This window comes from Neodiprion virginianus, chromosome 1 (genome assembly GCF_021901495.1).
Source record: "Neodiprion virginianus isolate iyNeoVirg1 chromosome 1, iyNeoVirg1.1, whole genome shotgun sequence".
NCBI lineage: Eukaryota > Metazoa > Arthropoda > Insecta > Hymenoptera > Diprionidae > Neodiprion > Neodiprion virginianus.
The window spans coordinates 25977962-25995598 of record NC_060877.1 but is presented as its reverse complement, the minus strand read 5'-3'; the positions used below and the strand labels follow the sequence as shown (position 1 = coordinate 25995598).

The following is a 17637-nucleotide window of genomic DNA, read 5'->3' as shown; positions in this document are numbered from 1 at the left end:
TATTTACTGCTGGTTTCGACTAGCCGAACGATCGTTGCAGTATATAAAGAATCTTCCTCATGCTCAATTCCAAATTCTCAAATTATGTAAGCTTGTATTACTATCGCGTTATAACGAATAACGATTGAAAATGCTTGCTGTCGTCAATTCAATGCTTGAAATAAGTATAATTATAAAATTTCCGAGATACCGATTCCGTTCCAAGTATTATTATGCTCAAGTATCGTCACAATATTTCATCTTCAAGGCTTACGCTGGAAGAAATCTTGTATTATTTTCCCCGACTGATACGTTTTTACTTTTTTTACATTTCATTCTGGGTTAGGTATACTACACGAATAGGTTTACGTGTACAATGGTAATCCATCGTCTCGAAATATGTATCGCGATCGAGACAGCCGAACAAAGATTGGCACTCGGTTTGAAGAGTGCCGTACAATCGGGCATCCGATCGTAGACCTCATTTTTCTTTTATTTATTTATTTATTTTTTCTTCGAATTCCCTGATTTATAACGAAACGATGGAAAAATCGAAAAGCATCTCGTACCTTCGACCTGTAGCCGATATGCGATAGGGAAACTTTTGTAATTTTTCTGGCCATGAACGGCATAAATATTTTCTTGACGTGAAAAAAAACGTAACCTCGTTTTTTCTCGATCTTTCTCTCTCTCTCTCTCTTTTCGCCCTCTTTTCATTCTTCTCTTCACACGCGTACCGTAATAATTGTGCAAAATCTTATTCACATATATTGTTGTTCTTCCTCTTTTGTTCAGTGAAAAAAGGATTTTCATCCAGTTTCATTTTAACGAAATCATGTACCGTCACACCTATGTGTCTGACCTTGTTTCGCGACGAATACAATTTATTTTCAGTGTCGTTTAGTCGATTATGATTTCTCCTTAGTGAAAGACATCAAACATTTTTTCCTATAAATGGATAAATTGAAATCTGTGAATTATTGCATACCGAGCGTGAAAGAATGTCTCTCCCTGAAAAAGACAAGGTTCAAAGCGAATGAAGAGGGGAAGGCGGTTTCATCTCTTTTCCGGAATCCAGAAAACCGCTGAGCTCAGAATCATGACGGGATATATCAGGTGATGAGAACAGATAGCGATTAGGTAGACATATAATATATATATATATATATATATAAAGAGAGAGAGAGAGAGAGAGAGAGAGAGAGAGAGAGAAGAGGTCGCAGGTTTTTGCTGGAGGAAAACGACGCCAACGTTAAACTTTTTTTTAAATCCTCTTTACCCATGGCGAGATGCATTACCGAGAATCAATATACCACCACCATAGCTCTTGAAACACTTTTCACGGCGATTGGATTCGACTGCATTTCTCGATCCGAATGTCACGCGATATCTTTCCGGCTTTGAACGAGTATTAGGAAAAGATAGGGAGAAAGAGAGAGAAAGAGAGAGAGAGAGAGAAATAAGGTACATTTAACGGGTCGTTGCCTCTTCGCCTCTCACTCTCTCTCTCCCTCTCTCTCTCTCGGTCTCGTTCTCTATCTTTTCAGTTTTTATAGCGTCTCAGTGGGAAAAAATCATAAAATTATATTCCCTCGTGGCTCATTCCTCTTTATATGTATACCGCGTTATTTTCTGGAGACTTTTCTTCTTACCGATCCTTCTTCTCCAGGGTGAAACTGCCATCATCCAGCTCTCTGTAACTTTTATACGCCCCCAACTCCCCGTGCAGCATCGACAATGTATATAACTGTGCACAACGTGCACTTAATACACATATATATATATATATATATATATATATATATATATATATATATATATATATATGTATGTATGTACACATAGACGCGTATACATGTAGCGTATATCTGCAGAGATACGCTGCTGACGTCCGAGGATGCGGACTGGTTTCATTCATATATTGGTAGTAAAAATGCCGGTGCGCAAGTTCGCCTCGCCTCGCCTCGCCTACCGGTTCGGTTGTTTGGCCTTTACTACGCCCCTTAAGCCATCAAACTTATGGATATAACGTGGCTCCACGTGTCGTGATTCGATGATAAAAGAGTTGCAGTTATCGCCCAGTTGTGTGATTTCGAGTATTTTTACGAGCCGCGGAATCGTCGGCTGTATGATGATGTGAATTTTCGCGAGTTCATTGTCATAGGTGTGTAGTATGTATGTATTAGTTGTTGGAATTAACTCGTAGCGTTCTTTTCATGAACACGGATGTGTAAAGCGAATTTATTGATCGAAATAATTATACTAATTTACTGCACATTTAACAACGTCCACGTCCACGTGCACATTTTACTCTTTTCGTTCACCAACTTGAACAAGTTTGTCATTGAATCATTTCGCAAACTAGGAGTCTGCGTACGTTTACGGCTTTGTCTGCAATAGTATAGCTACGCAGACTGCAGGGTTAGCATTAATTCTGTTGTTTTTATTTTCACGACGATCAGTCATTAATTTTGCCAATCATTAATTTTGGAAACGTAATTAAAAAAATACGATACGACGATCGATCCGCGACTCGATTTTCACGAACATTTTATAATCTCATCGGTTCATTTATTTCACCATCATTCATGTAACGCGTCAATACAGGTGTAATGTATATTATGTTCCTATTGTGCGAAAAGTTTACTCTTTATGGTTGATCCTCTTTCCCTTGTACAATATTTTTTCTTCTTCCTTTTCTTTTTCGCGTATAGAATCTCAGCTGGTAGTAAGGAAAACTGCGATCGATCAAACTCCATTATACAATGAGATACTCTCATTTTTATTTTATACGGTACCTATAATGCCCGTTGTGTGTCGATTTTGAACCAGCTCATGTGATTCACATTATATTCGCATCTGTCATATTATTTCAATCTACACCGATTGCGTGTTATGAAGTACGTGTAGAAATTTATCGATTGAAACGAAACTCGAGAAATCAGACGATAAGAGAGAGAAAAAAAAAAAAAAAACTTTACTACGGTACTCTACTTTTATTGCACCGGAAAAATGCTGAGCGGTTACTTAAACGACGATTCTACAGCTGCAGGTTGCACGAAGTTTTAGACGCGGGATGGAAAAGAGAAAAAAAGTTGAAAAAAAAAAAAAATAAATAAAAAATACTACCGTTCAAAATGCGGGAGGACACTCTCCAGAGATTTGCCGTCTGTAAAATACGTGACGGGAATCAGTTTCAGCCATATTTCTGCCAAGTATAAAATACACATATCTAGGTTCTATATTCGGCGTGGATAGCCGGAAACACGGATCGACGATATTGTATGAAATATGTGATGTCTTTCAAATCGTCGAGGAAAAATCACGCAGGGAAAGAGAAGAGAAAATATAGGACGAGACAAGTTTGACATAATATTCATGTTTATCGTTGTACATGGAGGTATGTCTGTTCCACAGGTACAAATGTACGCGTATATCTATGTTGACATATCGGGTGTTAAATTTTCTGTTCTCTCATCCGTTAACTTGTTCCATGCTTTTGTTATCGCATCGAGCCTTTCGTCTTTTTCATCATCCCGATACGTGTGAAACCTTCCAGTATCTCTCGTTTTATTTATAATATAACGTATACTGCACGCTGTCTTGTCAATCACTTCTTTTTTCATCTTTATCTCATTGTCGAATCGTCTTCTTTCGGAGATTTTTCACCCCTTTCCTTCATCGTCGTATTCGACGGTACGAAAGACTCTGATCGGATCAAATCTAACAGAAATTTACCTGATCATTTCGCATTGATCCGAATCGTCTTGTGAAATTGGTCTGGAAGCGTCTAATTTATTATTCGTTGTGTTTTCGTGCAACGGATCAATGTGCCATGTTTTTTTTTTTTTTTTTTTCACGGATGCACGAGTAAAACATGAATAATACATTCCGTTCTGTTTGGGTATTCGCATGGGGTTTTTTAATCCTTGATTCTGGTTTTCCGTGTACGTCGGATTTTAAGCAGCAGACGATATAGGTATAGCATATGTATGTACAGCATAATAAGCATTGTATCATAGCCGAAATTGTGCTATTCAAACTTTTCGCTGGGTATTCGCAATGAACAAAAATTGGCAGGGTTTTATTATTTTTCGTCGTTTATCAGTTGCTTATCTTTTCTCCAAAGTGTCTCGCATGAAAATTCCGGCGATAAATTGACGAACGATAAACGAACGCGGAGCTTTGCAACGATACGTTTCACAAGATTATTTATCATGAAAGCATCTTACTATATTTTACGAGGCGCGTATTAGCGGCGAAACTTACATAAATTCGAATCTCTATCGTGCCTGCAGATTACAAGGAAAACGCGAAATTTCGGTAGCTGTTCCGTAATTTAGATCCCGCGTTGTGAATCGCGCAAAACATTAGCATAATAACGAGGCGGTCCTTACAGCTTCGCCAAGTTTGCGGTGAGTCTACTCGATTGTTCGTCATGCCGCTGAATTTTGGAAACTCCCGAGAGAAGGACCGACTACGCTTATTATACAGGCCGTACAACATAACCGCGGTGCATGGCGCTGGAAATTTTATTTATATATATATATATATAAAAATGTATATATATATATATTATATATACGTATGTTATGCAGAGCGCTTTCATGCTAGCCGCGTTATTAAAAGGGGCAAAACGCTACGCAGCGGTTAGCCAAGCGGAGGTTTTTTTAAATTTTTAGTCATGTTAAAGCACCGAGCGTGACAGCCGCGTCGTTAAGAGAGTGACTTTATAAGCTTAGGTGAGAATATTGCGAAGCGTAAACAGCGTCGAATGTATATTTGCAAATCTTTAGCGGTCTCGGATGGAAGCGATGTGATTTTCGTATTAAAAAGATTTAGAAGCGAATTTTTACCATTTTTATGAAAAGTTTTCGAACCGAGCGTATCGGTCTATTTTATCACTCGGCATCGCGAGCCTTTTCATCACCCCCTCCCCTCAACTTTTCCATACGATAATTGTAATAAAAATCACTATCAAGCGCAAGTAATGTCAACGGGAAAATTCTTATCGCTTCACGTGTTTACTGCGACTTATTTTGCAAATCCTCGAAATTTGTACGGCAACGGTTGCAATTCTGGTCTCTTTATAATCAGAACAGCCTATAGATATGCGAATCTCAACAGTCGATGTCACATGTACGTGATATAGAATTTTTAAACTCATTGCGCATCGTCCATATTTGAATAATTTTCATTGAGATGCATGATTTTTATCATATTGAAGTTAGTAACGTTATCGTGACGGTTTGTGGTAAGGAAAAACCGTTGTTTCGCGATTTTGGAATTGCACGAAATTCGGCAAACCGTAATAAAACGAAACGTAATCATGTTTCGAAATGTTAGTTCCTTGAAAATAATTGTAAAGTTAAGAAAATAGTGGATTTCGGTACGATAACGTTACTGATTCAAGCATCGTTAATTTTTCACAAGTAACGACGCGGGAAGGCTTTTATAAATATTTCACGCGCATCGCGAAGATGCTCGCGAATGAGCTAATATCTTCCCCGGATATTATGTTTTGTGAAAAATCGCGTGACGCTTGTTCAGCGTGTGTCGTCTGTGTTATTCCGAGCGTGATATTCAGCGGGAAACGCGTGTAATGCTAGCGAAGATACAGACGTCGTTTATACAGCTAAAAGTGACTTATCTATTGTCCTTTTGTTCACCGCGGCATGCCGTTGAACACGAAGTTGGGGTGTTGAAACAGCAGTCGGTGAACTTTGTTGTACGGTTATAACATCGTACCTTGTCGCATTGTGCAGCTTGTACGTCAGCCGTTTGCGACAGTTCACAACTCTCGTCGTCAGACGGAAACTATTCTTGCCCGCTCGAGAATCGTACGAGTAATCCAAACCATCCACCAACTGGCGTGTGTGCGATATGTAGGTATGTACCTACGGGATATGAACGCTTGCCGTTCATGTTGTTTGTGTAATATAGAAAGAAAAAGGGTGAGTTTGCTCGGTAGGTAAATGTAGGTGTAATACACACCCTTAATATGCGCGGTGGTAGTTTAATTGCGGAATCGTGGATTGAAATATAATCGACGCGAATCAAGAGATTTTCTAATTTCTTTTACGATCGTCATAGATTTTGCATATTTACTACATATTATTGAAATATCGTGCCTTGCAATTAGATACTTTTGCGAAACTGATAAAAAATCATTGGGTCGAAAAGACACGTCGAATGATTTGTTTTTTTTCTCATTAGCTAAAAACGCATTCCGGTAAGTAGGTAAAATTTATTCTCTCAAGCAGCGTCAAGTAACCGTTCTCCAGATTTACGATGCGTTTGCCCAACGCGGCATTTTCGTCAAGGAATTTTTGGGCGCTTTGTTTCGAATGATTGAGAGAAATTTTCCTTTTTTTTATTTTAAACCATTCATGTATCACCGATCGCCAACAGCATCAGAATTGTTATTAAACGTATCGGATTTTGAGATAAAACAGGATTATTTTGAAACGTAAATCGTTACAATCCGTTGGACGTAACGCAGTCTTGCAATTTTTTATCGACGATGCTGTCGTTTTAAGCTAACGTCGATTTTCATCCCTGAATAATGAGGAAAAGTTATTTGATTATAGCTGCAATATAAAACTGCAAGAGCGCAGCATTATCCTATAATAAATGGAATTAAACTAGCAGCGAGAGATCTCGCATAATACTTGTCGGAGGATCTTTGTGGAGCTGTTGATGTTCCCTGAAGTCGTATTCTTTTCTGCAGCGATCAATAAATCTTCTGCCCTCAAGTTAATTAGACATCAAGATTTAATGCGTACTTTGGTGTATAAGAGCCGAAGAGGCGAGGATTCTTCGTGCGGAATTCTTGTCGGAAAGTTTGGTTCCTCTCTCTCCGGATAAATAGTTCGCTGCACAATATAATATTCCGGTAAATATGAAATGTTTAAAGTGAATATATAATTTGTGTCTTCGTGTGCAAAGAAAAAAAAAAAAAAAAAATCAACTTGTTCGATCGAGTTATGAGAAAAGTCGACGTAATTCAAATTTCAATCAATCACCTATAATCGTATTTAACCTTACGAAATTCGTGAAATTTTTTCACTCGGTAATTTCCAGGGCTTCACGAGTGGAAGAAAATGAATTATTTTTCATCGTTAGCTTTCAAGCATTCTTGGCCTAGTCGCAATTTGGGGATTTGCCAAGGTGACGAATACAGGCGCGCGTGTGTGTGTGTGTTATTTTTTTCTTCGTATTGCACGGTGCTTCTTTCTTTGCATCACTCAACGAGTGGAATAACGGCCAATTTCGGGAAGCCTGACGATATACAGGAGTTAATTTAATTACGTATTACACGTATAACGAAGGCGCCTGTAAACGCGAAAAGCGGTTGGTAATTTTACTCGGCCAATAAAGCTTGGTAATTTGAAACATTAGGCGGTAAAGTCTGCGGCTGGCTGGCTCACGATCAGGTAAATAAAATAAAGCGTCAGGTTAAACGAAAAATATACTTTACTTCGGTTTTATCTAATTATAAACCATTGGGTACAGTATCGCATGTATGGTTACACAAATACACGTATGTACACGTATCCGTTCCGTTCCGATCTTTCGTCATAAAACATCCGATGGATTCGTTTTATATCTGACGACGAGACTAGAGTTCCTGCAGGGAGCTCGTCTACGTATATACAAAGTATATAGCTCTTCGTTTGACTAGCAATAAGCGCGAAGACAGACGTCAAGGTACCCCGTAAAATACGGAATAGGACGGAATAAAACGGAATAAAACAGTATTAGACGCCCGGACTGAGAAAGTTTCTCAGGTAATATTTCACCGTTCGGTGTTCAGGAGCCAACGGGCTTTGCTGAAACCTGCTACAGTGAAAAACGAAAGGAGCGGGAGAGAGGGAGAGAGAGAGAGAGACGCGACTGGAGAATGGACCGTCTGAAATATCTTCCTTTACGTACCTAGGTACAGTATATACGTATATTGTTGTACATACTATGCGTGCGGGAAAGCCGCGGCTGGAACAGGATAGTCCTGCAGGATATAAGCCTGATATACAATGTGTTTCGGGTGCGATACGGTGCAAGAAATACTTCTCGGACGCAATTTCAAGGACATCAATTCCTCGACGAAATTCTGCCCGGATATGTGTAAGATATCACGGATGTTCAAATTTTTGGCTACTTAAATAATGGAATGGTTGAAATTATAATCGTATGTACTTATCCAAGTAATACGAAAGATATTTTGAGCGGAAAGGGTTTTTCAAATTTATGTGAATCTAGTATTTTCTTTTTCTACCTTTGAAATTTTATCAGAAAATAAGGGGAGGATCGATCAATTCAGGTTTCGAATGATCATAAAACGAAGCGTTAATTGCAAGCGTCCCGAAGTAAATTTTCAGTTACGGATTAGCAAACAGACGGGCAAAACCTGTGTAATGGAAAACAGCTGCGTTCGGATTGTGAAAATCTCAGTGCTGGTGGAATTGTTAAGCCGCGTGATTAATTATTCGACTTTTACTCTCGGGCTGACGGTGAATTGTATTTGTTGTTTTTTTTTTTTTTTTTTTTTTTTTTTTTGCTTCATACTTTCCATACTTTCCTCGATAGCGAAAATACTTTTCTTTCATACTTCTCACCGACAATCGAAGCCGTTTTAATATACGTACGCTATATCCTCTCGGAGGATATAAGAATAAGAACGAGAAGATTGAAAAATAATTTTTAAGGGGCACGAAGGGGCTTCGCTTTTCCCCCCATCTCAATACATGAGCATTAATCTTTGATACGCGTGAAGGCTGCTGGATGATTGAAACGGAAAAAAATACGAACTCCCTTTTGATTAAAAATACTCAGACTGCAATCAATAGTCTTGTACATTCCAACAAGTGTTATTCGAAATTTATTACATCGTCGGTCTTGCTATCGCAAGAGACACGTACGATACATTGTTTAGGATGATAGATCAGCCGTTTAACAATGGGCGTTATTTATATGCCATTCGAAACAGTATTACGGACAGTTCGTATTTTTATTTTGTGCGAAAAAACGAATTTCTCCAGCAGTTATGCAAAAGCCACGAGGGTAAATATACGTGTAAGGTATAACAAATTAATACATACTAACGATAAGTTTACCTTGGTGACGTTTAATTTAGCGTTTATTATGCTTTTCATTAAAGTTTGCAGTTATGCACTTCGATAATATTTTATTAAAAAGGCGTAGCGCTTAAGGGAAATATTCAGCCTCGAGTTTGATTAAGGGGGTATTCTAGTGTAGAGGCATGAATTTGAGGTGTTTTTTGAAGTGCTATAAACAAAAAACAAAAAATATTTTTACCATCCATTTTTTTATCAGGCGTTTATTATTATTTCACGATTACAAAAAAAAAAAAAAACAAGTCAAAAAATACAAAATTGAAAGTGCTATGAGTTGTTGAAGTGGGGGGTACAAAAAAAATGGCGCGCCAATGTTGTCACGATTGCAAGCATTTTCAAAATCAGAAAAAAAAAAAAGATTATTAATCTACATAAATGCAGCTATCGTACTAACTAAAAAAAAGTCGAAAAAAATTTTTTTTTTGCCAAATTACGGCTGTCCGAAAAAATAATACGTTTTTTTTGACTTTTTTGGACGTTTCTGAATTTTTTAAAAATAGTCAAAATTATTATTTCGTTATAATAATAGTTCGTGCGATAGAGACCTGTATTGAGAAGATTCTCACCAAATTTAAAGTAAATCGGTTCAATAGAACTTGAGAAATCATGTCAACCGTTTTGAAAAATGTAGGTTTGAGAAAAACGCGTTCAAAGTTTCGAGTAAAATTCGTTCCAGCCGAGCCAGTATTGAAGACGTGTCACTAAAATAGCTATATCTCTGAAAATAATTGAAATTTTGACTTGTCCTTTTAAGGACACATTCTTGAAAGGTTAAGCTTTGAAAATATAAAAAAAAAAAACGATTTTTTCAAATTTCTACACTAGAATACCCCCTTAATAAAACAGAGTTTGAGAGAAGGCGGGCAGTCGGCACTGTACTGATCGGAGAAGCCCGTAGAACCACCACAGTGGAAACTGGAAGGACGAAAGAAGCACCGTTAATGGTTCGAATTAATAATTGCAAGTCGGCACGCGATTCGAAGCTTTTTCGCCGTTACTCTGACCGCGATATTTTCCCCTCCCTTCACCGTTCGCGTGTGTGTAACGCGAATGCATAAGCGAATCCGCCGTCGAACGAAACTTTTGCCAAATTATCGCAGTGTGCTTTACTCGACATCTGGCGGAATTTCTTCTTGAATAAATTCATTCGAGCGGTTGAATCCAACCGAAGACAAATTATGTTCTCCGCAGGACGTTGGAATGCAAATTCAGCTCAAACAAGAAAGGACGTGTAAGGCCGAAGCGAGGACCATACGATGTATAAATTATTTATAAAAACCGACCGCCCTTCATTCACCCTTCCCATATAAGCCAACCCCTTTTTTTCATTAACCCGAGCAATCGTCCGACTAAACCTTAATTTGCTGTGCGATAAACGTACGGGCGATGTATTTTTGTATTCTTGCCTTTTTTACCAACGGGAAATGTAACCGTGATAAAAAAGGGTAGGAACAGCTAAGATCGCAACAACATCGAGCCGTTACGTAAATTTCATTATCTTCACGCATATTTCGTTATCTCACTGTCTATTTTTACCTTTCAACGTACATTCAAATATCTTTTTCACGCGGATGAAACGAACGTATGAAGAAAAAAAAACAAAAAAAAAAGGAAAGAACGTGATCGCAAGATGAGCAAAGTTTTTCCGGTACTTCAAAAGTTTCGCGAGTAATTAATATGGATGCGCAGATATTGAGACGGATATGTTTGCGGACCTTTTTTTACCTTTGTTACCTTTTTTCGGTGAGTAATATGCGGTAGACCGCTTTCAATCATAAAATTCCGACGGTGTACATCCCTCACATTTTGCCCGAAGCTTCGACCGTGCGTTATAATCAATCCGATGTTTGGAATCCTCGACCGAATGGATTTTTTCTTTTTTCCTTTTCCTTTTTTATTCCTTCTTTTTTGTTTTTCAAGCAAATTTTTCATCCTCCATCCGCATTTGATCACCACTTTTTCCCAATAACCACTCATCGCTAATCGCAACACATACGGTATCGTCGTGTCGATGCCATGTATTTTTTCTTTTGTCAGAAAGTTGTGAATTAGCTACTATTTCGGTGTTGATAAACATCATGCATGTCCGCTGGGATATCTTTAGCTCGATAATTACCCGGTATTTTTTTGGACCGTGAACTGTGCGGGGTTGGACGATATGAAACCGACCGTCCTGCGTGCACTTTCGGGTATTTAACACCGACAATGAATTCCGATTACCACCCTCGTTTCAGCGCGGTGGATATTTTGCGCTGAAACACCCATTAGAAGGTAGTTTAAAAATATATACCTACCCGTGGTGAATGACGCCCATTGGGAATCCGGGTACGTTTTTTTTTTTTTTTTTCATTTTCTTTTTCTCTCTTTAAAACGCGATTCGAGTTGTATAACCTACCCTAACCTCCGTCGAATTACAATGTGACGAATGAAGTTGACGTATGGAGTTTCAACGATACTCGTTATATTTTCTTGAAATATATCACGGCGAGGCAATAAATTCATAAAATTGTCCGAAGTGGAAATTTAAAGCGAAAATGTATGTATGAGAAATTCTATGCGCGGGTTTCACTTTTGAGTTTCATGTCGGACGGTTGCCGGTCCACATTTTGTTTCAGTTTCGGTATATGGCACGGTATTCTTATATACAATCACCCGATTTTTTAGAAGCGATTAATCTTCGAATTTTTTGGTCACTTTCAATATTTTTCAAAATGACAGAAAATTATACGGAGACTCGCAAGGATTTTAACATGGTCTTAAAATCTTTTCGATTTTTTCTTTTCGAATATACACTGATAAAAATTTCATTTGTCATAGTAACTAGACAAATTGAGTAAAACAGGTATCGTTAAAAAATTTTATATTGTTGGAATATTGTTGGAATTACGAAAAACGAGGTACGCGTAACCATTTTGCGCTATTGTCGATCCGTTTTTGGTAATTGCGACGCAAAATCAGTCTGTTCGGTTGACTGTACTTTTTTAGTTGAACAAGGCTTTAATGTCAATTTATCGTCGTACAAGCATTAAATTCTCCCAACAGTTGCAAGAAAATATAGTAACAGTGATCGTAATGAGAAAGAATAGTAACGGATACTAGACTTTCTGATAACAGCTTCACAGCTAATTTTCATTTTGTACCTAGAACTAAATCTTTCGATTGCGGTTAAAAATGAAAATAGTTAAGGACCGAGCGGTAACCGGAACTAAAAACTTCTCTCAGTGTATTACAGAACACATAGATTATTGCAGATAAATAATAACGATTTGTTGCAGGCTTCCATACGTACACCCACAACGAGAGCGCTCACACGGTTCGCGTCGAGGATGAAATTCTGACCGTCAAGTACGAGGATGGCCGGTGGTCAAAGCCCTACTACGACTGCGGGGGCGGCAACATCTGGATGCTCACGTACACGGTGCCCTTCTTTGGATATGCCAACGACACGTACTTTTTCAAGTACGTACTTTCCTGCACGCCTCTTACTTTTCCACCTATTCACCCCTGCGCGCCGTATACGTAGTTACGTACGCCTTTTGCAGCCGGAAGTCACGATTGCGCGAAACGACCCTACACAAATGGACCGTCTTCGCCCCGGGGAAAATTATACACGTTTACTTTATCGGCAAAACCCTTGGCATCACTTAGCCGGTCGATGTATCGTCTCTGTGCTTCGTTAACGCTGCACAAATCTCCGATAAATCGATCACGGGGATTATTTTTGCGCATCTACGCGATCTGCATAGCCAGATTCATCGGTCGATATTCACCTTGGCGTTAGTAAGGTTCGGTAGTTCGAATCACGTATTCGGACGTGTTATAGTGGAATGGAATAATGCCTTGGTGGTTTTTGTTTTTTACTTTTCATCACCTTTGGCGATGTAAGAAAAGTATTGGTTCCGATCTAAAGCGACGTTTTCTAATTTCAACGAGCCTCTACGTTTTCGTACCTCTGGAATCCGAAAAATAGATTTTTAGAAAAACGTCGGTTTGGATGTCGGTACGTCGGTCTGTTCAAAAAAATTCGAAGCTCGCAGGATTTTACCACGAAATGATGGGCTTGAAAATATGCCATGTCCCGTTCAAATTGAACTTCCGATTCTACCGGGAATGAGAATCGATTTTCAATGTTTTACCGTCTATATTTTTTGCTGGTTTTTCAAATAAGCGGTTACGTTTTTCTCAGTTTATATATTTATTTGAAAAAAATGTTATTAATTTTTTGTTTTTCAGAATTTTTCTTTTAAAACTTCGAAAAAACTATTTTCACGGCTTGTTTTTATTTTTCTCTTATAATACTTTTACCGATGCGAGCTTCCTTTACCCGCTATCGAATTATAACGTTACCGTATACTCTTGGCGTTTTCCTGGAAGTCGATTTTGTTTATCGTATACTTCTTTCGATCCTTACTGGAAAGTTTTCATTTTAATTGCGAGGAAAGAATAGATCCCGCGAACTTTTCCTGGAGAGGTGGTTCATTTTCTTGCCTTGTTGTAAACGGCGAGGTCGAAGTCTCTGTCAGCTATAGAATAGTCGAGTTGATCAGTTTTTAATCTAGAGCTGCATCGAGAGGAACAGATGTTCCGCTGATTCTCTATTATAGACTAGTGGAATTGAACCACCGAGTTCATTTGCGCTGTGGGCGCCATCTTGTTTTCGATTAATCTCCTTCTTCACGTGCACATGTCTCGTATTTTCCCACACCCAAATCATTCTCACTCAGACCTTGCCCAATTTCGTTCGCCAATTTTTTCTTTTTCTTTCTTTTTTTTTTTTTTATTCTACCATATATTTTCTCGACGTGAACACCACTTTTCGGGATGGAGAATTTCGCGAGTTTTCCATTATTTAACGTCAAGATCTGTCCTCGATAACTGCACAGTCGAATTTTACACCGAAATAATTTGTCGTTGCTCGGTGGTGGCGACGTAAACTGCTGATCATGAACTTCGCACGTAATTCGTCAAGTTATAGTTACACTATGGTGTATTTATATTTATTATATATCTATACCGACTTTCCAAAGCGCGACGTTAACGGTTATTGATGCGAAGGTGGTGAGAGTAAAATAAATGAGAAATATTTATACAGGATACTTGGATCAGACAAACCGTTTAACGTCTTGTGTGACCCTCGTAGTATCAAATTTCAATGAAGTTTTGGATATTTTGTTATTTTGTGACAGTTACGTGTAAAAAAGGGTTTGAGTCTGGGTAGGATGTCAGTAAGTGTCGGTAACAGGAATCTGTATCCAGAACTCTCATAGTATCACTACTCCCACGTATAGTGACCATTCTATTATTTATTCGCCAGAGGCAGTAAGGAGGAATACAGAGTAAAAAGTGAGAGCTTCGTGAATTATGGAACATAAACTCTACGTCGCGGTCTTGCGGTATACCTAATACCGTAAAGTTATAGGTATACTAAAGACGATTCCGAGAAGAGTAAGCAATGAGGTGATGGAGAAAAAATTTAGAAAAATACAAAAAACAGCTAATGCTGGACGATGTGGTGACGTCAAGCGGCTCTCAACCTCTTCCTCTTTTCTCAATCTCCTTACGTTTTTCTTGCATCACCCGATCCACGTAGTCCTATTATTCCAGCTACGTTATTACTAAGCTGCAAAATTCAAAATGAAACTAGAACTAAATTTTCCCGTCTTAATCAAATTGTTAATTAAAAAACGGCGTTCAGGAACCACTAAATGTCAATATTAAGAGCTCAAACTTTCACAGGCGTATTGTTTCCTCTTCCTACAATTACTATAAAACGTGTGACTTTGAAAGAAAAGAGTATTTTCTGCTTCGGTCCAGATTTTGGGGAGGAGGAAAATTAATGTGGGGGCGTCTTTTTTTTTTTAATCTCACTCGCAGGCTTGTAACTTATACATTTCATCGTATGCGAAAAATAATATATATATATAACTATATATAGTAAGTATACGTATAATACGTGTAATACGTGACATCTTTCGGGTAAAATTGTGGTAGGCAGATTGTTTTAATTTGCATACATATACACTGAGGAAAAAAATTCCATTTATTTGCATTTTGTTGATACAGTGCAACGGCACGCTTAATTCGATTAAATTTTGTTTCGATGAAATTGTTGTTTACTTGTTACTGTGAAACAAAGAAGTATTGGGTTGGATTTAAAAAATTCCAGTTGGTACAATAAAATGAATTCATTTCGGGCTGCTGAGGCAATAAATGTTAATTGCTTTAATTAAATTTCTTTCCGTTTGAGTGAATTCATAATATTTTTTGTTCGGTAAAATATTCTGTTAGCATCCCGCAAATAATTCATTTTTATGAATGAAAGAAGTTTCCTGAATTTAATTGAATAACTTGTTGTATTGTAATTACAAGAAAAGATCTCGTAAGGTTTAATAAGGATTATAATTTTGTGTGCAAGATTTCACGAAACCGAGTAAATTAACATTATTATTTATTATGTTTTTAAATCTGATAAATTTGTTTTCGTCAGGCAGGGAAACGTATTCATCAGGAAACACCTCGTCTATGAGTTTCGATTTTTTTTTCTTATCCCATTCGCCGATAACTTGTACGATACGCCTTGCAGCTAGGGAATGAATTTTTTGGTCCTACATAAAATACGTCCGCACTGATTTTGCAGTCTGATTCGTCCATACGTTCACAGCTGCTTTGATGTTACAGCCAGCTTTGAAATTGCTTTTCATCATTATATTTACCTCCCACGCCTCCCCTTTTCCTGTGTCAATCTGTCAACCGCGCAAAGGTAAAGCTTCACTGAAGACACGATTTGTATGGAACACGGTCGTACAGCTTATATTTTACAAAGAATTAACTTTTCACATAAACGTATTTTCCTCGACTATCACTCTATTTGCGCAGGCTTTGCTTTGCGGTTGAAATGCGTTTTCATAACTGAATTAGAGTCGACGAGCAAAATTGGACGAGGGCTTGAAATTATTCCTCGCATGTCGTATGTTTTTCATAATCGAGTTTTCGAAAAAAATAATCTTTAGTAAATTTTCATTCTTTTCAAGTTGGAATTATACAATCTGTCAAGCATTTGCATTGGTGCTTTTTAATTTGCCAACCGATCCGTACATCCAAGTGATTTCAATTATTAATCCACAAGCCATTAATTTCGGGCACGTTACTTAATCGGTAGGTATTACGTACACTAAATATCCGTAAAACTTGGACGTGCAGTCCTTGGCGTCTGTTAATTATACGATCTCATTCGCTAACGGTATACTTCTTGAGATGGATTATTTCCGTGTCTATCACGTCAAGTGCGGCTGTTAAATAAATAAATCAATCTCAATTCGTAGCACACATCGATCAACATCGTACGGCATTGACCCAAATAACGCCCCACCGATCTTTCGGCATGACTATATCGCTCTGCAGGTACTAAGACACGCTGCAGGGTATAACAAGAACTTACCGAACAGTAAACACAACTGTATACCTATATCGACGAAATTGTGGCGAGTGGTTATAACCCAAGTTGGATCGGGTACGTGCACTCCGCACCATCCATATTATATGGAAACGGGAAAAACCCTTTTTGTTGCACTTTCGACGGATGCGAATTACCGATAATTCGCTCAACTTTTATTACGGTATCTGCGTGTGTCGAGTCCGGAGTGGCATTTGGCTAGCGACGAACACTTCGGTGTTCCCGGATTTTTGCAGATGTTCGATTATACGTGTGTACGATATGAGAATTCACGAGCTTTTCCCGCACAACGGCAGTGTGCAATCACATCGAGACCGCGGAACGAACGGACGAACAAACGATCAAGAGTGGAAAAGAGCCAGAGTCACGAGATTGAACACGAGTTGTGTCCATGACCCAGGCATCCAGTTAGCTTTTAGAGTTGTCCCATTTTCAACCGTGACGTTCTCGCAACCAACTTGTAGCCATTCCTGTCGTCCGGCAATAAAAGAAGATCTGAATGTTCTGCTCAACTTGTTTGCCACGCTCAAGTGTGCTCGAGGATTTTGCCACGCGTTCGTCTTGTTTTAAAATTCTCCTCTTTTCCGCAGCGAGACGCTCTGAATCATTGCCCAGAAATAGAGGAAACCTGTCGTTGCGTTGAAAAATTGTATCGGAACAGTTTTCACTCATTGTGATTATTGACTACGCGTAAAGTGACCATCTTATACAGATGCAAGGTAAGCGTACCGGTTATTGATACCTTTAGACCCAATTATTGACTCTTCTATTTTCAAAAATTATAAATTCACGACACAAATCGTGAATCGCCAGAGGGTTAGACACTATAAATTTATTTTTTGGCAATCTTGGAACTAAGTATCAAACAGATACACAATCAAAAAAGGTCAATAATTGGGACAGGGTCCGTAACTGGTACACTTACCTTCAATATCGCGAATTAAACACCGAAGGCGTAACAATTTAATGCACGACGCGTATATATTTATATACGTATATGACGTGTCAAGATACGAGTGTAATAATGGAAAGAGAATTTTGATGAGGAGAAGAAAAAGAATAAGACGGAGC

The 17637-nt window shown here is 38.3% G+C and overlaps 1 protein-coding gene across 2 annotated transcripts in view; it reads left to right on the top strand.

The window, feature by feature from the left end:
* Positions 1-17637, top strand: part of LOC124305241 (probable G-protein coupled receptor CG31760) — a 141434-nt gene that overhangs the window by 48042 nt on the left and 75755 nt on the right. For both annotated transcript variants that reach the window (XM_046764423.1, XM_046764433.1), the window contains exon 3: positions 12389-12572. In XM_046764423.1, coding sequence (XP_046620379.1) covers positions 12389-12572 — 184 coding nt within the window. The remainder of the gene's footprint in view (positions 1-12388; positions 12573-17637) is intronic.